The sequence below is a fragment of the Branchiostoma floridae genome, chromosome 3 (assembly GCF_000003815.2).
Source record: "Branchiostoma floridae strain S238N-H82 chromosome 3, Bfl_VNyyK, whole genome shotgun sequence".
Lineage (NCBI taxonomy): Eukaryota > Metazoa > Chordata > Leptocardii > Amphioxiformes > Branchiostomatidae > Branchiostoma > Branchiostoma floridae.
Window position 1 is genome coordinate 15,082,080 of NC_049981.1, and position 25,061 is coordinate 15,107,140.

At 37.1% G+C, this 25,061-nt stretch overlaps 1 protein-coding gene across 1 annotated transcript in view; it reads right to left on the reverse strand.

Annotated features, from left to right (window-relative positions):
- Positions 1-25,061, reverse strand: part of LOC118411916 (alpha-mannosidase 2x-like) — a 58,669-nt gene that overhangs the window by 19,791 nt on the left and 13,817 nt on the right. Inside the window, exons 2-6 of the mRNA XM_035814418.1 lie at positions 5,330-5,584; positions 4,781-4,925; positions 3,490-3,661; positions 3,117-3,244; positions 1,512-1,685 (exon numbers count right to left, since the gene is read on the reverse strand). Coding sequence (XP_035670311.1) covers positions 1,512-1,685; positions 3,117-3,244; positions 3,490-3,661; positions 4,781-4,925; positions 5,330-5,584 — 874 coding nt within the window. The remainder of the gene's footprint in view (positions 1-1,511; positions 1,686-3,116; positions 3,245-3,489; positions 3,662-4,780; positions 4,926-5,329; positions 5,585-25,061) is intronic.

The window sequence follows — 25,061 nt, forward strand, 5'->3', positions numbered from 1 at the left end:
TTTTTCAAAAGAATGTGGCTCTATCTATTTCAAAAGACGCATATATACACATCAGGTAATCAGAGTTATCTACCACTCCAAAATACCTGATTTTCAAAGATTTAGTCTCTTAAGCTAAACCCCAAGTGCATCATATGACATATAGATACATCTACATACAAAAGTACAATACATGTACCCTTTGACTTGGCTACATAACTGCAGTTCGTACATGCATGGCATCATCATTCTACTCCACCACTACAGCACTGTGTCACAGATGAAGTTAACTACATCTAACCTTGATCAACCTTCAGGAGAAGTAACCTTCAACTCCAGCTGATTTGTCAGGATGACTATTTCCCTGAGAATACCATAATGGCATGAAATACCCATCTTTATAACTCTTCATATTTCAGAAATCAAGGTGACCTTCCACGGTCCCCTATTCAATAACCCTGTTGGGAGTCACAGTATCTATCATGTTCATACACACGTCTCCATTGTCCTTGGGCTATCATTCTAAAGTTTACTTTAAGATACCCAATATGCTGTATAAGGTGGTGGTGACCTTCATATCTATAGCCCATGGGCCAAACTGCTGTTCTGTGTGTTCAACTATTACACATATATGCCTTCAAGTACCAAAGTTATTAACCTCAAAAACCTTGACAATCTTTCCCCAGACCTACATTGTATTGTATAGGGGAACTCGTCGCCACCAAGTACCATACTCATCAGATAGCTTTACACAAGGTGAAGTGTAATCAGTTGCTTTAATACTTCATAGCAAGTCATTTGTTATCTAGAATTTATCATAATGGCTACTGATGAAATCTTCCATTCTGTATACAGCATAGCTGAATGCCAGACTGCCCAAAAGTCTCAATAGACCGTCCAGTTGCGTTGCTGTTTGCAGCCTAGCTTTACCCTATACAATATCCAATCTGAGGAAGTCCATATAGGAATGCTTGCCAATTCACTGTTAAGTATAGCCATCTTCCTAAATTTATCGTTGAAAGGTTCCTACCCTCGTAAATCTACCGTCAAGACTAAGCATTGCCAGGTCCCTCCCCCAAGCAAAGTCTCACACTGGCGCAGCTATCATCGAATTACATTTGCCTCAGGTAGTCTCATCTGTAGATATCAATAATAAGGATCAAGAATTTATTACTAAGACCAACCCAGCTGACTGCACCTGTTCAGCTTCATGCAACACAGCACCAACAAATCAGCCAACCAAACATGGATTTCATCACGTATGAGGCAAGCATATTGATCATCCTCCTAAATACGTCAACTCAACTGTATGTTTGTGGATTTTATTCAGGGAAATCTTGAGAAGGTACTGTAAATGCCATATATTTGCTGGGATTTAATTTCGCAATAGGTAGTAAATCAAGTCTTCCCGGTGAAAGAGCTGGTTTTAAGGAAGATGGGCAGGATACAGAACAGGCATTTTTGAGATGGTTTTAACTTGCAGCGAGGAGATCACCACAAAACTTTGAACTTTCAACATTAACAGCACTTACCCCAGTTCTGTCTCCACATGAACTCCAGTTGTTTCTCCTTAGCTAGTTGTTTCTTGACAGAGTAGTGAACCCTCTGTACCACCATGTTCTGTAGTCCCATCCTCTTCAGTAGGTACGCCATCGTAGGGGAGTGGCCAAATGGGTCAATCGCCCAACCACTCCTCGGTTTCACTCCTGAAATGTACATCTTGTCATTTTTGTGCTAGAAATGCTTTATTTAAGAGGGTTTTTTTTTTTTTACATATGTGTCTCATAATAAGTCTGTTCAAGGTATAAACTGCATGTGTGCAGCAAGATGCACTGAGGGTAATATTTAAGGATAAGGCACCTAAGTTCTTGTCTACACCATGCTTAATAAATGTCCAGACATGTTTCGTGTACAAATGTAATCAAGTATGTTCTGTTTACTTTGATTAACCACAGTGCATTTCCCTGCACGTGTGCAGTTTGATGCTTGTGGTAGATGTAACAGCTTAGTTTCTTTCATAACAAACATAAATGGCACCTTTCACTATAAACCATAAAAAAAAACACTTGAAAGGCCTTGATTGGCAGTATTTACCTATGGGCAGGACCTAAAAATTCAACCACTAATTGCATCAGGCAGGTGGACACTTAAGACAGAATTGTTAATGATTACGTCAATGGGAAAAGAATTCCTCAGGACTGAAAAAAAAGTGTGGCCACAATGGCCAGGAAAACACTATACATGGGTATTCAAGTTTCCACTGTACTGTATCAGCATTTACTGATTAGAAGTTTCTCAACTGTAAGAATAATCTTTTAACGGACATTCTTGCTGTGGTCTACCATGCTGACAAGGGCATCCGTGCACTTGTTAGAGGATTTTCCAGCAACTAGTTCCAAGTATTGCATATCTAAAGGCCTATGCATCCCAACGGTATATCCCACGGCCTTTGCCCCAATATGTATCCATCTTGCTTAGGATACCAGAGAGGGATGCTTTGAAGTTCTTCTTGTGCTACCAAGATGCCAATATTACATACTTTGGAGGATCCTCCAGGGAGACCTGTCAAACTGAGTGCAATATCAACCTCCAAGCCTATTTTGTACTCTATTAACTGGAAATTGGAATGCAGCCAAGCTAAAGTCTGGATTCAGTGCTGACTTTGATTGTGGATGTAGTGATGCATTTAGGGCTTAAAGAATGTCTTTTATGGATCTGGACTGCATTATCGGGTGTGGAGTCTGCACTGTGGAGAGAGATGGAGGTGAAGTAGTGACAGAAAGGGAATTAGGAACTGTGAAAGATAGACTCAGAGGAAAAATGAAGATTGATGCAGTAAGAGGGACTGAACATTGATGAAGTAGACAAAGTTTAAGGGTGACAGGAAGATGTCATCAGTATATGGCTTAGAAAAAAGGATGAAAGAAGAAGTTGGATAGATGATGGATTTTTCTATTTTCTATTTGTGGTGGATAGAGGGAGGGGGAAAGATCCACTGTCTTGCTCCACATTCTTTTGCGTTGTTGCAGCTCAAAGTCAAAGAATGGGGAATTCACAACGGCATCTATGGGGAATAAAGAGGATAAACACAAGTAACTATGATGGATTATGCAGGATTAAAACCACCTGCCACGTACCCAGATTTCTCTTGATCCATTCATGACCCTCAATCATCTGGTCAATCATGGCGTAGTAATGTGTGATCGCCTCATCACTCATCACCCAGCCTCCTGTCACAATCTCCAGCTGGCCATTCTCCACCAACCTAAAACAATCACAGGTAAGCATTAGAAATAGACATGTACATACACACATAGACACAGATAAATGATCTAAATGAAACCCATGCTATTTTCTCCTTGGTGCTGAAACTGCAGACGTTATACAGGAAAAACATATACATATCATAACTTTAAATTGTATAGTAGATAAGAAAGACTGGTACACATAAAGGCCTTGAAGTTGACAAATATTCATAACAATCATCACAATTAAAGATTTTCTCCTTACTTTTTGACAGCTTCTTTCTTCTCAGCGTCGATATTGTCCCACCACATGGAGAAGAAGGAGATCTCGGCCCAGATGAACTTCCTCCGAGGGTCGACCTTCAACTTGTCCACCATGTTGTTCAGGATGTGTTGGGTCTGATCCAGGTAGTACCTGTCCACTGTTTTGATCCAACCTGCAAGTAGGTGGTAATGAGGTGTTATGGTTAGGGTTGTTGAGTAACGATCTGGGTTCCGATCCTTGACTTTAGTAGGCCTCACTCTCACCGCTGTGCCCTTAAGAAAGATCCTTTTTACACAACTCAGGCAAAAATGAATGCCAAGCTATGTTAAGGATTGTCCTCTGAGATGGCACATAAAACTTGAGATCTGCGGTTTGAGGTGAGCCATACCTCAAGAATTTTTAATACCCCACAGCTCTTATTAAAAAGTGTTGGAAACCAGGTGGGAGTGGATTAAAACTTACAGTGGACCTTTATACAGCGTTCACTTATCAGAAAAACTGGTGTGTTTCAGGTTATGAAGTGTCCTCTAACATTCACTTCTGTTTGAAGGTTTGAAAACGTCTTCAATTGCTAAAGTCAACTCATGATCAGATTAACAAATATTCAAAATACTTAGAACTGTATCTTTCAACAAAGCTATACATCTCAACTTTGTCGGTGCGTGGCAAGCAACATTTTGACACACTGCTAAGATTAATTTGACTCCAAATCTATAAGTGATACAGTGTTGCAACTGAGATCCAATATAAAATATGACAGCTTGAACTAGATATTGGCAGGCAAAGTAGATTAATGCCATGGCTTGGACTATACCGGATAATCTGGGTGGAGTATACCCTGGGACAAGGTCTTACCTTGTCTGTCCAAGTGATGACTGTTTGTAGGAGGTTATCACTCTGTGCTAATTGAGTTCAGACAATACGCCACCTCCAAATCCATGGTAAGCCCTTAACAGGCTGACTTATGACCCTTAGCCAACGTCAATGTCTTTCAAAGATTGTTGTCACACTGATATGATTTTGGAAGTCTAAAATAATCATCATAACTGACAGTGTAAGGCATAAATGCTAACTTACCTGGCTTAATGAAAATCTTTTAGTTTAAATGGCTTCTATCATATTCATCTCTAACTGCGGCATCAGACAGCTAACACATAAGAATACCACATTGTAACCTACAATTTTCACTGTGCAAAGAGGAAAATCAACAACATCCCACACACCAAACTCCCGCAGCACTCCTTCCTAAACCCATGTAATATTTTTCTAGAACAAACTTGGGATAACATACCTGGGTCATTGTGGGAATGAGGCACTACAAAGACTTTAAGTGGCTGGTTGTCCCAGTCCCTGTCGGTGTAGTGGATATCAAAGCCCTGCTTCCACACCCCTCCATCAGGGTTGTCAAACGGTAAGATGTCTAACACATCCAGCATCTTAAGGTGTAGAAAAGTGAGGGAAAAGTTCTTAAAGCTCAAGCTTAACAAATTGGTACATCTCATCTAAACATTTTTAATGTTCCATAGTTGGAATCAAATGTCCTGCTTTGTAAATCCAATGGAAATAAGAGATTACAACAACGTTGAATGACACGTCCCTCATAGCACCTGTAAGAAGATTTTTTTAAGCAATGAAGCTTTAAGCAACATAAAAGAAACAGAACAAAGGGGCAATAAGACTGAAAAATGAGAACATTTGACTTTTAAACAATAGGACTAGAAAAACTCTAAAAAATATATTGATAGTTTCATTTTTGTAGCATGACCACAGTTTTCAACATATGATATAGGCAATTTCTAAGCTACCTTCCTAAACTGGAAGTTCTTTATCTAGTCCTCACCTGTACATCGTCTCTATGCTCCCCCTGCCTCTCAACAAATGAACAGTCCCCTGTTTCAATCTTGGCCTGTACAGGGCTGTCCTGTACTTCCTCCACCAGTGGGGACATGTTACGTTGGACAGGGATGTACTTAGACATGTTCTCTCCGCCGATGATCTGTTTGACCGAGTTTCGAATCTCGTCAATAATCTGTTGGTTGTGGTGGATGTCGATTTCCAGGTTCTCCATTTTGTCCTTGATGAAGTCTAGTTCAGTCTGCAAGAAACAAAAAAATGTGTTTCAATTTCAAACCAATCATTAAAGTCAACTTGGTAATATAGCTGGTATACAGCCCATCCTCTCCCATCACTAAGATAAAGTGGAGTGCTGCTCTTGAATGCGCTAACAACAGAAACACTGGCGTAATCTTTGTTTCAAGTCTATGTTATGATTGTACGTTTAGTTTAAAATTCATATCTACAATATGTCTTCTCTAGCCCAAGACAAATTGCTACAATAATGCACTGATATAATGTAAAATTCAAGAGAGTAAAATCCAACCTCTATGTGAAGCTTAAGCAAAAATCAAGGTTTTGTACATTAGACATTAATATCAAATGTAGCTACTGAGTAACTGTTTCCTTCATAGAACAGCTAAGGTCCCATAAGCCTTCAGAGCAGTTTGCCTTAGGCACAGTATTGTCAGCTTCTCATTTATACATGGGTGGAGGGAGGGAAGTAGAATAAAGCCCCAGGGACACGACATGTATCCAGGAGTCAAACCTGTAGCCTCTCAATCTCATGTCTGCTAGCCCAACCACTCAACCATTGACGCCACACAATTATTTCCTTTACTGCTGCTCAACCATACATGTGTGCATCACTTAACCCTTCTTTACGCCATATCATACAAGGGATCAGCTTGACTGATAGTCCTGATTAATATGGGGTAATGAATAGTAATTGGAAAGTAATCCACACATCAGCAAGCTATATAAATCCTCAATATATCATTATACTAAAACGTGGAATACTGACGCTTGGAAATTCACAGTACCGTGAAAAGTGGCATAGAAAGGGAATATCATCTACGCAATGTGATTGTGAATAATTGGTTGTAATGTACTTCTTGGCCAAAGATAATTTGCATGTATGTTGAGTTTGAAGAATATGCTCCAAAATAAAGATGATTTCTCAAGGCTTTTCCCTAGCATTACTTGTGCGATCGGAAGGAAATTGTCCTTGAATCAAAAGGCACTTCAGTACCAAGGAGAGACTAAGCAGGATCATGTAAGATAAAATAACAAGTTTCCTTACTTTAGTAAATGCAACATTTTGCCATGCTACAATCAAGAGGGACACTATCCTTAAAACAACAGGTGTCATTTCAGCACCATGGGCATGTTTAGCATTAGCAAAATATGTAGTCTCTTGTAAGGCAAAAATAACTATTCACCTTGCTTTAGTACATGTAGTATAGTATTGTTCTATTACAGGTAAGACACAAACTGCCCTTAGAACAACAACCATTGCAGTACATGGGACATGTTTAGCAATTTGGTAATGTTTATTTTTCTTGTGAGGCAAAAACAAGAATTAACCTTGTTTACATGTAGTACTTGCATCCTACCACTGGGAACTTGTGGCAAATCCCGGCACTGATGACCTCCTTTATCACGGTAATTGAAACCATCAATCTTTGGCAGCTAACGATGTTGGGCGGGGAAGCGGGGCTTAATGTTTACGCGATAAGAAGCCACCATTTCTCAGCCACTTATCAAACCAGGTGCAGGCTTTAAAAGTCTTAAATTCTCTAAATTCTGTGTCTGATTTCATTAACTTTGAAGGACTGATCCATTAATCTATATATAATAAATAATCTTGTTATCCCAAACAAATGTAAATCTACACCTGGCTACGATATTGGTACTGTGATGTGACTATAACTTTCTTAACGTAGGGATAATACACATAACATACAAATGTAACATACAGTAACAATCCATAATTGATATTATCTTAGGCTATCACATAGTAATAGTATATTCTGTTGAAGTCAATCAAAGATGTCATCATGCAATGCCAACCCACAAATACATTATGTGCAAAAGTCTAGCTGGAGAGTTATAATTCTTGTAGAAAAAACTGAAATCTTGCAGTAGAATTACAATTGAAATCTTATTGGCAAGAAGTAAAATAATGATCCCAACATAATTCTTCTGTTTAATTGCTAGTGACATTGACATTGATCAATCCGAAATCATTAATTCCAAAATCTATTTATCAGAGATTTGACCAGTCCAAGGGGAAATGTCTAAGTCAATGTCAAGACAAAACACTCCCTATGCTTGACACACCTTCCCCCAGGACTAACATGATAAGTGATCCAATTAGATTTCCTGTGTTAACCCCTGGCCTATACTGGAGCCAGGCACATTTAGCAGCCAGGCCTCTCTCTGGAAATGACTCTGTACTAACAGGATGGTGCCCGCAGGGCTACATGTGCACATCCTGCTCATGATTGGTCTATTTATATTTCTGTTGATGGATCGTGTCTACCTACAGCCTGTTTTTGAAGAAAGAAATGAGCCTACATTACTGATGCCTACTGGCACACATCTCCACAACATGGGACTATCAATGTCCTGGTAACGTACCTGAATAGACTAACACTCACATGAATAACATGTTTGTAATTTTTTCCTAGGAACATGTTATTTCTATACCATGGAAATCTAACACTGGAAAAATATGAAAACTTTGTATAAGCATTGAAATCATCACCAACTTTGCTTTGAGATAATTTTGAAGGCATCTCTGAAAAAACCTAATGCAACCATCTTTTCCTTACTATATTCCTGAACCAACATTAATGTGTAATACAATCAAGGTCATGATCTCCTTTCCTATTGCCCATAAAATAGACTAAATTGACTTAAATCAACTTCACAACTGTTACAGCGAAGGCTAATCTGTATTCATACACTGTTCCCATTTTCCTTTCATTCTGAACCATCAACACAATTTCCTCCTGTACTTCACAAAGATGGAATCTGGTGAGAATTCATTTCCAACTTGCTGAGACTGCATTAACATTGGCATGTTTAATGGGAAACTGTTATCATTTCAAGGTCAAGTAATAAAATGTAGATGGAAGTTTGTTGATAACGGCTCCCGGGCCAGTTGTAAACAGCAAAGCAACTGGGTGTTCTAGAAAGAAGGAATTTTAACTGCACTTTAAATTTTCTGGTTCATTTTTACAATTATGTTAGGGCACATAGGTGTGGATCAGGGGTTTGGTTTTTCTTGCTGCAATAATTATTGAACGAAGAAGAACATATATATAATGTATATAATAAGCTATTATTTGTGATATTTGTAATTAGTCCATTACCTCCATGAACCTCACCTCACCGGTCCCATAGCCTCACCGGCCGTAGGGGCAGCAATGCCATCAACATATTAAGTCCACCTCCGTGAACAGAGGTGGACTATTGTTTGAGTCTGTTTGTGTTTCAACCGTTATTTTCAAATGCTCTAGGCACATTTTATCAGGGAGTGATTGGAAGGAGAGTTCAAAGTGGGCAGAATTAGTAATTTACAAATGTTGTGTGACAACTGACAGATAATCTGGGTCATAGTGTCAACAGAAGTCACATTTACCACAGACAAAAAAAGTAATCAAGGGACAAATACATTGTTAATCAAGGCCTTATCATGTAAATCATAATAGATAAATCAAAATCAAGAGAAACTCTAAATATTTCATAGAGGTATGAAATCTCCAAACTCTTGTTTAAAATAGTGTACAGTAAAAGGATTTAAAAAATCAGAGTCCTTCTCAAATAGAGCTTTGAGATCTATATATTAGATGAAAAAGATCATAGAAAGAGTGTTGAATATTTTGCCAGTACTATGATGACATTAAAAGGATAGCACTTGCAGTTGAGCATTATATAAACAAAGGAGTAATGAAGTGACTCTCTCAAATCTAATGTCTGTTTTAAGGAAGAAAAATTGAAAGTAAAAACAGCATTTGATGGATCCATTGAGCAGTGGCCCCCTATTTTCTTTCAGTTTTCTCTATAATGCCAACTTGTCCTCAACTGTTCTTTCCGCCATAAGTTATGATTTGCTTTCAAAAACAGTTTTGTTCTTCTGTGACCCGTGCAGAAATGATAGATGGCATATTTCACATACCTACCGTAACAGTCCTTGAATGAAGGGCATTCAGTTAACTATCAAGAATACAAATTTTTATGTACACTAAATTGCAAATCTGGCTGTGATAAAAAATTAGTACAGAAGTTATTATAATTTATATTCATTTGGTTTCACAAGACTTAATGTTGTAGTAAAAGAGAAAGTGAGATTTTTGCAGTGCTAAATTTTGCAGTAAAAGGAGATTTTTACTGTGTTTTAAGTTTGCAGTGGACACAATTCTGTAGTACAGTGGTTATACATACAAACATAGATAGAAAAACACAATCTTGTTCTACATTGTTGTTTTAAGTCACCTTGACTAGTTCTAACCTCCATTCTGGACAACACAGATACGACAATGGATCATACTTGAATTCTGGCCTGAGAAAATCTCCTGATGCCCAAGTGGAAGATTGAAGGATAATATGGACCATTTAGGAAGACTGGAATATTGATTGCTGCAGCTATAATAACATTGATATATAGGACCTCAATGTGCAATAGAAATACAGGCTTTATACCTCGGTCACAGTGAGGTCACAAAGCTGGATAGTAAAAATTGATAGTTTTGAGTATTAAAATGCATGTCTGGTTCAAAAGTTGAACCAATGCAATCAAAGTTTGGCTATTTTGGAACGACAACCTAAAATTCTTCCATTATCTTTTCTCATAATTTAACCTTCAAAATCTCCCTGCAGCCTAACCCCATAACCAAACAAGGGAGAAATGGTAGCCAAATAGCTACTACCGGTAGTACTGCAGTTTACTCAAGGCTAAATAAAGGAGGGCTACAATGAGCTATTATTCTAAGTAATAGAAGTCATAAGCTGGCAAAGACAATGGACTATATTTTTCAAGATTAATATCCCATTTTTTTAGCTGTCATCCTTTTAATATATTTTCAAAATATTTCTGCATTCATGTGGCAATGCAAAACTTCCTGACTTCAAAATTATTACTGCCTTAGAATAAAAATCAATAGGGCAGAAAAATACTCTTATTGAAAATATACCAACTGTGAAAACAAATGACCAAATATATCATCTCCCTTTACAAGCCTCTTCGACTGACCCTGTAACCCAGGTCGGTAAGCCAGATAACAGTCAGATAAATTACTAACTCTACCAAATATGAACTCCCCTCCCTGTCATTAACTCAACTCTGACCTTTTGCCCCTCACTTTCTATTACTCTGTGGAGAAATGTGCCTATATATATATATAGAATGTGGAAACAAACTGCACAAACACAGACACAAGGAAAAATACCTCCATACACAGAGATGATGAGTCAGTCTGAGAGTCAATCAAGCTTGATCAAATATCTGCTCCTTGCCAGAGTTTGAGAGAGGTCATTGAAAAATACAGCCTAACAATGCAAATATATGTACGTCTTACAGAGCCAATATACTGTTAAAACTTTGGGATTTTATTTTTCTGGTAACCTCTCCTACCTGAATTCATGACACTACAAATGTGCTCCCAATTCATCAAAAAAAGCAAAAACCTCCTTTTCTATAGTCCTTCCTACTGCAAAATTAAGTAAAATAAAATAAAACATTTTACAGTACTTGACTATCTGTAATCAGAGGCTATTCTGTTCCTAGGGTATTGATCGAGCACAGTATATAAGAACAAAGGGGGTGTTTATCTATTTCTTAATGGGTCCCATTAGAATGTGCTTGGGAGATGCATAACAATTGATTTATCACCTAAAATCAATACAATTGAACTAAGTTATTAGCAAGACAATACATTTCCTCACTACATGTACAGAGTACACATAAAAACTACCCAAGTAAAGGAGAATGTCCTTGTTTGTCTTCTTTTTTTGGGTGCACATTTATTGATCCAGAGAGTGTGATAAAAATGCCATGGGCCCAGGGGTAAGGCCACAGGAAAAAAAGTTGTGTTTCCTGTTACCTGACTGGCCCCACCAAAAACCTGCCAACTGTAGCCATTTTGGGGGGATAACCACTTGTATATGGTCCCTTTATGTTAACATCCTCTATTGAGGGCCCAAAAGAAATTCCCTACCTACAGACCAATCTTTTTACAACACAAAAACAATTTTCCTAGACCAAATGTGTCATTTTGGGAGAAATGTGAAGAGAATTCATTTGTCTTCCTGAATACAATTTGAACACTGTTCTAAGCAACAATCGAATCTTAAGTTTAGCCTTCTTGCTGACATGCTACAAAGGTAAGCATAAGTAAGAAGGGCGAACAAAGGCTAAAATTTTTTCATGGACAGCACTAAGTTCAGCACTAAGGACATGTTTTGCCATTGATTCCATTAACTGTTGTTGATTACGTCACTTGTGGATTTGCTAATTAATCTTTTGTGACAGATCTGTGATCTGGCAGAATTGGTAATACTGTTGGTTGAACTCTTGGCTGTAGTCTCTATTAAGCAAGCTTTAAGACATTTAAAGACAGAACATTTCAACTTCTATGCATGTCACTGAAAATAAATAAATATATTTGAAATGTTGGATTTATATATAGGAGACCTCCCCACCACATTCCTGGTATCCTGATTTGAGTCTAAACTGTCAACAAAGGCTCCATCCAGAATCTTGACCAGTAAAATCAGTGACTGCCAATTGCAATTTCTCCTGTTGTACATGTATATATCATCATACAACTTGATATTTCCACCAAAGGCACAATATTAACTGAGTCATACGACTCATACATTTGTACCTAACATATAGGGGACTGGAACTATTGATCTCTAAATATGTAAATATCTAGACAGTAAGAAAATTGCAAAACAAGTCAATGATACAAGTACTTTGTTTGGAAGAGCCTGTTCTTTGTATTCCTGGATTAATAATCGCTTCCGTTCCAACCCAGTTCCAAAGGCAGGCAACTATCTATCACGAACCCATCTATTCCTCTACAATAATACGTTACACCTCACAGGCTTACTCAGTCATCTGATGCAGTTTTGGAGCTCATTGTATTCATAGAGGATATGCGTTTTTTATGAACATTTTTTAGTTGGCCCCAAAATGACAGAGCATCATGTCTGAATTCAAGTCTCTTCACGTTTCTTCGAGCATGGTCTAGCTTATAACCTCCTTGTTCAGCAGATTTGATCCATTACTTTCTTTATGGGGGCTAACATGGGAATAGTGGACAAGGGTGAGGTGCTTTCATTAGCACCAGGCCTCAGGTAGCTTTGAGCATTAGCACTGTACGTGGTATCAAACTCCACAGTTCTATCTTAGGAATTCAAATTGTTCTAGACTCCAAAATAGCTCCAAGTGCTAGGCTTAGGTGGCCAAAACACAGGTATCCTGGTGAGACATTACTAGCTTTCACCTAAAAGTGGCTTGATATCTATGATTTATCAAATGAAAAGCCAGTCTTGTACATGTACAAAATTTATCTATAACAAGTGCATTGATAATAAATTCTTGTGCAGTTGCAAAAATGATTTCATCTCAATTGTAGTTAAAATTCATGCAAAGATGTTTCTGCACAAAGTATTAACAACTAGAGTTCCATGACCCCATACCTTCGCCAAAAAATTCTACCCTTTATAACTGCTGTATTAATTGTTTCATTAATTATGCAAAAAAGGTTTTCTTTTGCATAAATTCTATTACTTGATCATCTCCTCCACCAAATAACAGATGTAAACAATCTATGTTAAGAAGATTTTCTTCGCATTTTCTAATAATCTATGAAACTGAGGACATTTGCATAATTAATGTTCAATGACGTTCACCTGTACATAACCACATGTTTTACCACAATGACATTACAGCATTTTTCAACTAATCATGCAAATTAGGTCTTTATTATGCATAATATATATCTATCAATATTCTTCTCTATCTCAGTTACAAATGCCACATGTTGTAATGGTCCTATATTGGAACTGAGCGTGTTTAGATGATTTCCAAAATAATCATGCAAATTAGATTATAATTTTCATAATTGATATGTAATTATATGAAGCATATCTTAAGCTATCTACATACCAAAAATCATGACAATCAATCAACCCCTTCTTGAGTTATTCCCCTTCAAAGTCTTAAGGTGGGGTCACACGTGCATATGAGGCGCGCATGGGAGTATTTACCTCCACCAGGCCCCATAGGTCGCTGGAATAATAATAGAAATTGGACAAACGTAAACAGGTAACATGTCAGACGAGTTAGTTGGGTCACTAACCATACTTCTCGGTCAGCTAACTCATCTGGCATGTTATGTAACTATATCTGTCCAATTTGTACTATTTTTCCTGCGACCTGTGGAGCCTGGTAGAGACTAAGAGCTTCAGACTTGCATATATACGCATGTGGGACCCCACCTTTACACTAAACCTGCCCTGCAGTTCCAAAACAAGTCACTAGGGGCCCAAACCTACACCACTTACTTTCGGCATCAAGAGCTGTCTACCATTCAAAAAGGAGCATGTTCAGAACTGGAAATATCAAACCCGGAAGTTCTGTTGCAGTACCTTAACAGGCCACTAGGGGGCCCAAAATCTAATCGTTTCCAGGTCTAATCAAGACCTACCCACATACCGAATATCAATACAATCCATCCAGGCGTTCGAGTTATTCTGGTCTTCTACAAACACACATACATACATACAAATGCTGCTCAAAACATAACCTTCTTGGCGAAGGTAATCAACTAATTGGTATATCTTAAACAGCACTTGCTGTTCTCTAAATCATCTGTATCTGCATTAAGCCAGTATTATCACTCTTTGACACAACATACCCAGCTTTACAGGTATGTGGCAGCAGCTATTCAAATAACATTGAAAACCGGTTGCACATAACCATATAATTTTATATCTACATGACTGTACATGTAATTCTAGAACCTGGTGTTGTATTAAGCTACTGAAGATGCCTCTACTGTATGTTATTTACCCTACTGCAGTAGCCTGCCATAAGCACCAAATACCAAGTTGAACACAATCACAAACGGCACATTTGCTCATTCATACAAGAAACTGCTGACACATCTATTACCACTACTGTCTCCGTGACATGAGCTGTCATGTACAAAATGTATAGGTTGTGGCATCAGTACATCATACCATAGTTTTAGTGGGTAGCATGCTTGCTCTGTGTTTGGGAGGTCGCAGGTTCAAACCCTAGCTACATACAGGTCATAGCAAAGGCATAGAAATGATACACACTGCTTTTTCTGCTTAATAGCATTTATAGCACCGACCCATGCTATAGTGCTTGCATAACTGTGTGGCCCAAGGGCAACAAAATGAAGTAACGTAAAAGGTGTGGAAATGATTTTAACTTTCACTTAACAATCCCTTTATACAATAGCTAAAGGTAGTCTAATAGCATTCTCAAGTTGAATGTTATCCACTGTGTCTAGCACCATTTACCTGAAGTCAGGTATACCCATATAATTTTTTATTTATATCTGGGTGGAGGGAGGAAATGCTTTTCCCAAGGACACAACATCTAGCCAGGAATGAAACCTATGATCCTTCAATCTCATGTCTGTCAGACTAGCCAGTTGGCAATTCAACACCAGACAAAAAGCTTTGGGTTCAAGGTAATATCAGCACAACCATAGACTGGGATAGTGTGTTCAGAATCCAGAAATACCAGCAGACCTTTGATGTGACGAGCATGGAGCACTTTATTTTCTCCACGGACATTCGACATTTCTCTTACTGTGGCTATAAATGTAACATCAAAGTGTTTTTCGTATCTAAAAGTCGCGTTAGGTAAAGAGAATAGGGAAAAGACGTAACAGCTTTTGGCATGTTGGTCCAAGTTTTATCTCATGGGAGGGAATTTGGGATTTCACAGGACTTTATGTTAAAGTTCACAGTAAATCCTGCTTTTAGAAACCTCTAGTACAATGAAAATCACTGCAGGGTAAACAAAACTGTTACAGCAACGTTGGGCGAATGTGGTCATTTAAATTTTGTTGTTTGCCTTTTTGCAGTTGTCACTTCAGTGGTCATGGAACCTGCACGTATAAGATGACTACACATCCTGTTTCTTTGCGAACATAGAAATATAGAAATTGCACAGCAAATACAAAACAAAACTTTCCAACAAACCTAGTACCGCGCACCGCTATACATGTATGCACTACATGTAAAACCATTTATATGATCATCTACAACATATTTCTTACATCTGTACTACAAAAATAATCTAGGTACATGTCAAAGATACCATAACATCAATGTACAGGTACTGTACCTGTGTGACTTGGATGGGTTTCCAAATAAGATATCTGTACTCTAAAAAAACAATGATTTTATGTTAACTGATAAGTCATGTTTCTGTCATTGAAGACCACAAGTTAGATTTTTATATAATCCAAATGAAGGTCCAGGTCCAGATATGCACCTTAAGCCCTGTACCTCAGATGTAACGTTTTGGAACACATCTCTGGTATTTTTGGCTAAGGCACCCTTGGAGTGTGTATGGCTGTGCATGTAATGATTGCAGACTGGGTTAATTGCTGATTATGTTTCAAACAGCCTAAGATTAATCCATCCTTATCTACGTAAACAGGCATGGGAAACCGTGCCATCATTACCTGATTAAGAAATGAATGGGTTTGATTTGATTACAACTAATACCAGAATGGTTTTACATGTACATGTACTTGTTTACCTGCCAACTTCACCCTAATGTAAACAGAAGATACTTATCGGCCAAGATGGTATCAGTAAAGTATACAATCAGAGCTCAACCCTAAGTGTTTTTACTTTTTAGAACTATCAATACCATCAAAATTTCATGTAACAATTTCAGGAAAAAACTTTGCCATTAAGGCATACCATGACATTTTAATAGCAACAACCCATCTCTTAAGACATAAATATCAATTTGAATGATTCAAAAGAGTTTGATATTAGTATTATTACAATTTCCTTTTATATTTTGCAATGTTACACATGCACTACGTGATGATGAAGCAACATGTTGATTTTTTTCACAAAATGTTGCAAAATAACAATGAAGAATGAAAATAAGAAAGATTTCAAAATGATTTACTGCCTCTAAGGGAAACAAGACACATGAGCCCCAAATGTCACTTGCCTGCAAGTAACACTTACGTCAATAAGGAAAAGGGTAATAATTCGTCTTCCAAAACAATTAACCATGCCTTTGAGGCTGTAGCGGCACCATGAAATTATAGTCCAATACGGGGCAGGATCCTGCATTTAAATGGAGGAAAAAATCAATCAACCAAGCTCTGCCTCCTATCCAAAAAGTCAATAAACACATCGGAGAAGAGAAAAAGAGCAAATTTACTGTTCGGATTGGCGCTTGCTAATCTTGTGATTCAGTTTGCTTGACTGGCTTGCGCTACATGTACTGCTTATCATTTTAGAGACAGTTTGTTAAGTTTTATTTGTGACCACAAGACACTCATTGCCTCAGTTGGCACAGATTACACAAACTTGTTCATGAAAAAGTGTCATATTGATATCTGTCACACTTGCAAACATACTTCAGGACAGAAGGAACAAGATTAAGATGAAATTATTCAGACGGCATAGTGAAATATAAAAAATGTAGACGTTACTAATGTATACAGATTAATACAGACTAAAAGACTGCAATCTGTCAGAATTGCCTTCTACCTGGTATAGATCCTGATTGAAGTCACTGTTAACAGAGACTCATGATGCTAAGGACTGTGTTTGGATAGTCTCCAATTAATACATCCTAAATTTCACTCCAGTTCTCTAATTGTAAAGCCACAATATCAAATCAAAGTTGAAAAGTTCTGTCTTTTGAATTAAGGAAATAATAGTTTTTACATCTTTAAACTTACCAACTCTGACAGGGATTTCTCATGTTAAATTGGAATCCCACATGTACCTTGGCACATATATTTCCCATACGTCTATAGAGATCATCTTAAGCCTTCCTTGATGGGAAATGCACATAGCACAGAGGACGTGCAACTGATACAAACCTGCGACAGTCCCAACTCCCAGTTCATGAAAATGTCAGTAATCATTTATGGATTCACGAACCATTTTCTGGTAGTCTACATCGAGACTTACAGAAAACCTGGATGATAACAGTCAACTTTCCTTGGAGAAATGGGGATATGTACACTAATCTAATTCTTATTACCCCGGTAATCACCATTCCAATTTTTCTCCATACTAGAACTTTGTACCCAAGAATAACAAGTGGGAAATACATTGCAGGTCAATGGTAAAGGTAACAGTTGCTGTCTAAACCATGTTTGATACATGTTCAGACATGTTTTGTTTATGTCTCAGGGCCATTCAACATTGATATATATATATATATACAATGTTCATGTATTACCCACCATGTCAGTCATCATAAATTACTTGTGATCTTTCTAAGGTACAATTTTGAAAGCCAGAGGATTTTCATTGATGCTATCCGGGCCTTTGCATCTTTAGAATCTGATTATCTGTCTTTGTATCCTTCTGAGTGTTATCACATTGCAAACTTAAGATAAAGTTAAAGAGACGCTTAAAGAGAATTTGAATCAAGCATCATGATTCAAATTCTAGGATGCCAACACTTGATAAGGTAAAAATGCAGTTATTTGATCATTTTATTTTTAAGATTCATTATCATTACTAAATCATTTAATACTTGTATATGACATTACCTTTTATCACCAACGGTGGAACACATCCAGAAAATGAGAACATGGAAAAGAAAAGAAAAAAAAACATGTAAGGATACATGTCAAATACAGACAGCATTTTTGGGAAAGTACAAATACATGCATCAATGGTTGTTCATCAGTGGCAGCCTATAGTAAGTAGAATGGAATAAAAGTAATACAGATATAGAAAATTACTGCGGCAGTAGAAGCTGTACTGTGGGGGTTTCAAACTAAGCGGTACTGACAAGCAGTAATTGGGCATGTAGGACGCTGTGCCCAACTACCCTTGAACTGGTAATCACGCATGGATGGGCAAATGTGAACAAAAACCCATAGTCAATGTGATATTGACCTTTAGAGTACTGAATAATTTGTGAGCTTGCTTCAATTTAGAGATTCCAGTAGTATCTGAATGGTTAGAAAATTATCAAATTTCACCTGCATCAAACAATGTACAGGTTAACAGAAAGCTTTCAATCTTGAAATATGCAATGTATTAGTATTACAACTGTACTACAGTCTTCTTTGTTTCAGCTGTGATTTTAAAACTTATGAATACCTAATTTCTCCTTCTTATCACAAAATCAAATCTGTATGAAAATAAATGCATTTAGGTGCATAAAGGCAAACAAAGTTCTAATTGGTAAATATGAAAATATGCACTAGCTACATCAAGTCCAAGTTATATTATAAGAAGTTGTTGTCACGTTAGGTCTTCAATCAAATTGTCTCAGAAGTAAACGCTGCACACATTGAAACATTTACAGCGGTTATATATTTGCAGTTTTTGTGGTAACCACTCCACTGCAAAAATAATAACCACTACAGATATTAAGTACTTAGTATTACTAAATGTGCTTTGGAATTGTTTCCACAGCAAACTTAATTTTTTTAACATCACAAAAACCACCTTTCACCAAATGAATTCCTCAAAATATAAAAGAGCCTACAGTACCAAAAAGAAAAATCATACTATGCCCTCTGTTCTGGACCAGGTGATTGACATGCCAAAAGGTTGCCTACTGATAAGTGCCTGAAAATGCGGTTAACTGTTGTTCTGTCGGTACGAGCAGTATGCCCCCCTAGGGAAGATTACACGCCACTGCGGGCAACAGTTGGGCACTTCCCACAAATGATGCCTTTTAATGACCCTTTTAAGGTTCCATTTCTGGCAATGTATATGGTAATCCCAAACATTGTGGTTCCTCATGGTATACAGACAAAGTTGGATCAATTTTTAGGAGCTCTATCTCCACAACAAATTCAATTACAACTTCTTGGTTTAAACAGCTAATCAATGAGCTTAAAGAAGAAAATAAACCTAATTGATAACATAAAAAGTGGAGTTTTGGGGCCAACCTCTTTTTATGAGTCATGTTCTTATATGAATAAAGATAATCATGCTATGATCTTTCCCACAGTACATTTTTCTAGGGCATGAATAATTCATCCTGGTAACCTTTAATTTGTTGAAGTATCAGAAATTTATGACATATGTATGAACATTAAGTCCCCACAGTCTATGTCATTGGAAACAATTTTCATGTGATCATATTGCACCTAACTTTACAAATGTCAAATCTCCAAACTGCAGCAATCATGAGCAGGCTCCAAATGTCACATGAACCATTCAATGGGTGCTATAAAATATAACTGTGCTAATGTAACAAACATGATCAACCGCAGTACATGACAATAAATGCATAAAAACTTCTGTCTTTCTTTGTTTTCCATTGATTGTAAACTTTTAAGTGTCACCAGAATTTCAGCACCAGGGACAGCAATGTACATGTAAGCATACAGTAGTCTATCACTTCTCACGAACATTCCACATTTCTCTACTTTAAACTACTGTAATTATTCACCTTTTTGTCTGGTTATCTATTTGCTATTCTTGCAGTGAATTTAAAACAGATGCTTCCATTACTGTTCAGTACTTGACTATAGGCTATGGGACGAACGAACGAACGAACGAACGAACGAACTTGACTATAGCCCCACCACAAACAGATACACTGCACTTTTGACTGAACACGTAAAAGCAATTTGAACTATCAGCAAGCCAATAACTATAAAATGAACTTCCAAACTTTTTACATAGAATATTGGTTTTAGCAACCGTTAGAACCTGAAAGAGGAAAATTACCATATCTGACTGAGGCATTGATCGATAAACTAGTTAGCATTTGTTGTGCCCAGTCAGCTGGATTACACATGTATTTTGCTGCTAATGTTGCATTGTTATGCATGGGCTATTCATCTTCTGGTAGAAGAGGCTTTCTTTCAATACATGTACAGTACTAAAAGTCGGCTATTGGAATCAGCAATTTGTCAGCAAATTTTACCCGTTTACCCGACTTAGTCCAATAACCCTAGGAGAGTCCATATACATAGAATCTTGTTATCTTGTATGTTACATCTTTCTCCAGTAGCAAACACTAATAATACAAATAAGATAAGTTTTTGAAATATCAATCATTATGTTAGTTTGCCTGCTGTTTCTTTTGCATAGATTTTGCTAAGCCATTGAGCAAGCATAAGAAATAATGAATCATTATCAGTCAGATATGACTAATGTTATATTACATTATCATATTATTATGATACAATTTGTTTCAGTTATGTTAAGTAAGTTTTACAAAACATTTCTTCCCTTACATTACAGGTAGTCTAACTCTAATTTTCTGCAGTTTCTTATTTTGTCCTTGGTTTGAATCAATGATACCAACAGCTGTGGTATACACCTTAATCTGGATTCTGAAGGGTCTGATGTTCTCCCCAGTTCCCACGACCACAGATGTTAACTGTAGGTAATGCGTGCCATCAGTGTTATCAGGAGACACATTACTGAGGTAAAATCAATCCTGTCCATCAGTGGAACTAGGTCAGATGCGAAGGATGGGTAAATGCGCGGCTATCGCAGGTGTGAAATGGGTTTTACAGTCAGGCAAGATAAAAAGGTCACTCCAATTTAATAAGTCTGTTCATGGTTCAAACTGCACATGTGCAGCAAGATGTATTAAGTGGGTAATATGTCAAAGGTGAACACCCCTGTCTTGTAAGCAATTCTTGTCTAGATCATGTAATACATGTAGAGACATGACTTGTTTACATGTATGTCTCAGGAGTCTTCAAACATATTACACACAATTTAACTCCCTATACATGTGCAGCTGGACCCATGAACAGACTTATTGTCAGGTTTTTAAATGTAAAAATAATCATCCTAATTGAAAGAACAACACAAGAACAGAATCTGAAAGATAAGGAATTAGGAATACAAAGTTTCTGGGGAGGGTTTGATTTAAATTTTTTTCTTCCCAGCCCTCTGTTTAATTTTTTTTTTACCTTTTGCTTAATTTTCACTCTAAACTGACCCATTTCAGTACAAGTAACTATTGGTTTTATCATCTAAAATTGCCTGGAAAATGCTTCCACTTCTGAAATGTCTTAGACAAACAAGGAGATGATATTGTGTGGCCCAAAGGATGGCAAAACAACCTATATACAAAAGTGACTTCATAGTTCAGTTACAATGTAAGGATTGTATTTTCAAGTAGGGGGCAGCTTATAGTTTATGTCTGCCCTCAAAGTGTTCTATAGCTTATATAAAAGAACTTGATAAAATATGGGATGAGGAATACTATTTCCCCTCACATCAATAACACTTACTCCCAATGACTCTATCAGCAGTTTCTTCTACCTGACTGAACTACATCAAAAGTTTGGGAATGCTACAAGGTAAAAGGGTGTTGACTTTATATCAATTATTCATCTTTTTTATATCATTTTCTATGGTATTAATCACCATGTAGAGGGTGTAAGCCATGTTTTATTCAGTAGGGACCACTAGGTTCTAGCCCCGAATAAAGAACCTCTTGCTCCAACATGGCTTCTCGCCAACAGGAAAAACAGATTATTCAACATTAATTTGAACATTAATTTGTATTTGGATGATGGAACTTCTTACTGATGACAAACTGTTCTTCTGTACACTACAAAGTAGTATTTCACTCAATAGGTTGTAACAATTGTTCTGCATGCAACAATATGATGTATATGCCATCTTTGTCTTTGTCACCATCTTCTATTCATGTATCATAATATGCAGCATTGTACTTAGTAATAGTAGTCTTGAAATCTTCTTTCAGACATTGAAAATACAGACAGGAACGCCTACTACTAGTACTAGTATCAGGAATGTATTTCATTGTACAGTTTTTCTTTCTGGTGTATGAGGATGTTTGTGTTTTGCGTGTTCATAGTTATTTGAATACAATATCAGTAAACATAAGTGAGTAGAATTTAAATGCAGAACTAGTTGTGTATCAAACATGACAGACATTCCTGGTCACAAGGTCAATGGAAGAAGCTATGAAGTCATGGGGAGGTATTGGTCTGTTTGTGTTTACATATTTTTCATATGCTAGTCAATGTAGAATGACAGGAAGTTATCAATGGACACGCAATGTTAATCAAAATCTCATTTGCATAATTGATAAAGAAAACAATTAAAATAGACATACCAGAGACTGAATATGTCAGAGGCACAATATCTTTTAACTGTTGTTTAAGTCGGTGACCTATTGAAAAACATTTTCCATAATTTACCTAGTACATGGATCTATAATATAGTGGGAAGTCCATCAATTACTATATCAATAATCAACAATTCATCTGACCTTCCTCAATTATTTATCTCTGATAATAGTCTTAATCACAAGTGGGTCTTAGATCAGGAATAATCAATAAGGCTGATTGACCTGTATGCGCCCTAGAAATAACACAAATCTTCATGCATCGATCAAACTATTCCCTTAAGTTCAGAATATGATCTTTATCATCATGTCTTGGGGCTAAGCCATTTTTCCCTGCTAAAGAATGAAATTATTGAGAAAATTCTATCAAAACATTGCACATTGGCCAAGAAATGCAGAATAAAAGACTAGTCTGGATATATTCACTGACAATTAAAATGGATAACACCACCACATGGGACTTTACAGACTTTGTATGCATCCAGCAGCATGCATTCAATAGAAAAATGTAAAATAAATTTATGGAAGGTGAATTGATACTATTACTAATACTAGTATTACAATGTATTGATATAAATCATAGTATTATGTTTGGCACTGCATACTCTGGAGTAACATTTGGGTTTAATATCAGCTTTGATTAAGGGTAAATAAATCCTATCATAGCACTGCATAGCTCAGCTAATTTCCTGGTAAGGTCCATTAAATCTTATTTTAGAGGTTTTCCGTACAATGCTGTCTTTCCTTTGCAACCAAGGTCATAAACTACACTCACCATCTGTCAGAATTCTAACAAAAACATGGAGACACATGGGACATTTTGGTTGTAAAATATCAAATTTTGTACATTCTTCCACTTGTTGGGCTAAAAATTGCACAAATCAATCACTCTTGCAGATAGCAAATTTCAAATTTTCAAGTAACCTGGATTGAGCAAACTGATACTATTCATATGATGGAGGACAATTTCTTTTAGGAAGAAACTGCCAAATATATTTAGTCTTTTCGTTTCAGTGTAAAGTCATCATTTGTGGGACTTAATTCACCTGCAAGTATTAAAGTGTTGAAAGTGCATAGAAATATGAAACAAATATCTGCAGTGTCATGATCTTTCAGTAAGTGGTCCCCGCGAAAATAAAATCACTGTGAATACTTCAAGATTTACAGTAGATTGAGCTGCACTTAAATACTGGTTAGTTCAGGAATGATCCGAGGAAGAATTACACAGCTGCACGGTCTATTATTCATGAAGAGACTAACTGGAGAGGGATTTTTTGTTGGTAATCCTGTTCCTTACATTGTTGATGGGGTAAGCTTATACAGAGCAATAATCAACACTGATGCATTATTTAAGGAATAAGGGACTTAGTGGCTTAGTGGGGAAAGTGAGACAAGGACATGGGGGCTGTTTTAAAGTAGGATGTGAAATGAATAGTGCCCATTGTAGTGTGATATTCTAACTTTGAAAATGTAGTTTATCCTTGTTGTATCATTTAATGAGTCAAAGACTAAAAACTGAGGCACACTGACACAGTACTTTTTAACCCACATATGTAAGGACAAATAGCACAGATGTGAAAAATGGTAAATGTCCAATTACCATTTTATGGCCATAGAGGCAGTAATCATGAGGTTTCATTGCCTGGGTCTCGGACATGGTATTGGCAGGTGGAGCCCATCCCTCTCTCTCTCCCTCTACCATGTGTACCTTTTTACCTTTCCAACCAAAGTCAAATGCCAATTAAATATATATGCCTGGGTGGAGTGAGAAAAGTTATGTCAAGCAAATTTCTTAAACACATTATCCACTATCTATTAAACCCATGATCTCTTCATCCCAAAGTCCACTTGCTACATACATGTACATGTATACAGCCTAACAGTAATCACTGTACCAATGCCGCAAACTCAAATACGAATCCCCGTAAACCCTATCTTTAGCCCCAAATAAGATCCAGCAGTGCTGACACTGGGCACAGATGTTTTCCCGTGATATATCCATAACTAAATCACTTCAACATGAACCTGACATCTGTCCTTATTATTGACTAATACATCATCGATGTTTGTGATCTTTCCAAGGACCTGGAGCAGTTATGACAACTCCCAGGGGAACTATTTCTTATCTGTGTCCCTGAAGTCACCGCTACATTAGCACGTTAGCAGACGATAAGCGATCAATCATGGCGACCTGTCGGAAACAATGTTATAGATGTGAGCACTACGGGTAGGGTACATCCCATGGGTTATGTGGATACCTTCTTCATTTAAGGTTTGAAATAATGGGATGGTACAGCACACTGAAGTACACTGGAAAGAAAAGGGTCAAGAAAAGAGAAAAATGAGAGATTAAAATACAATATTTGGGGAAAAAAGCAAATCT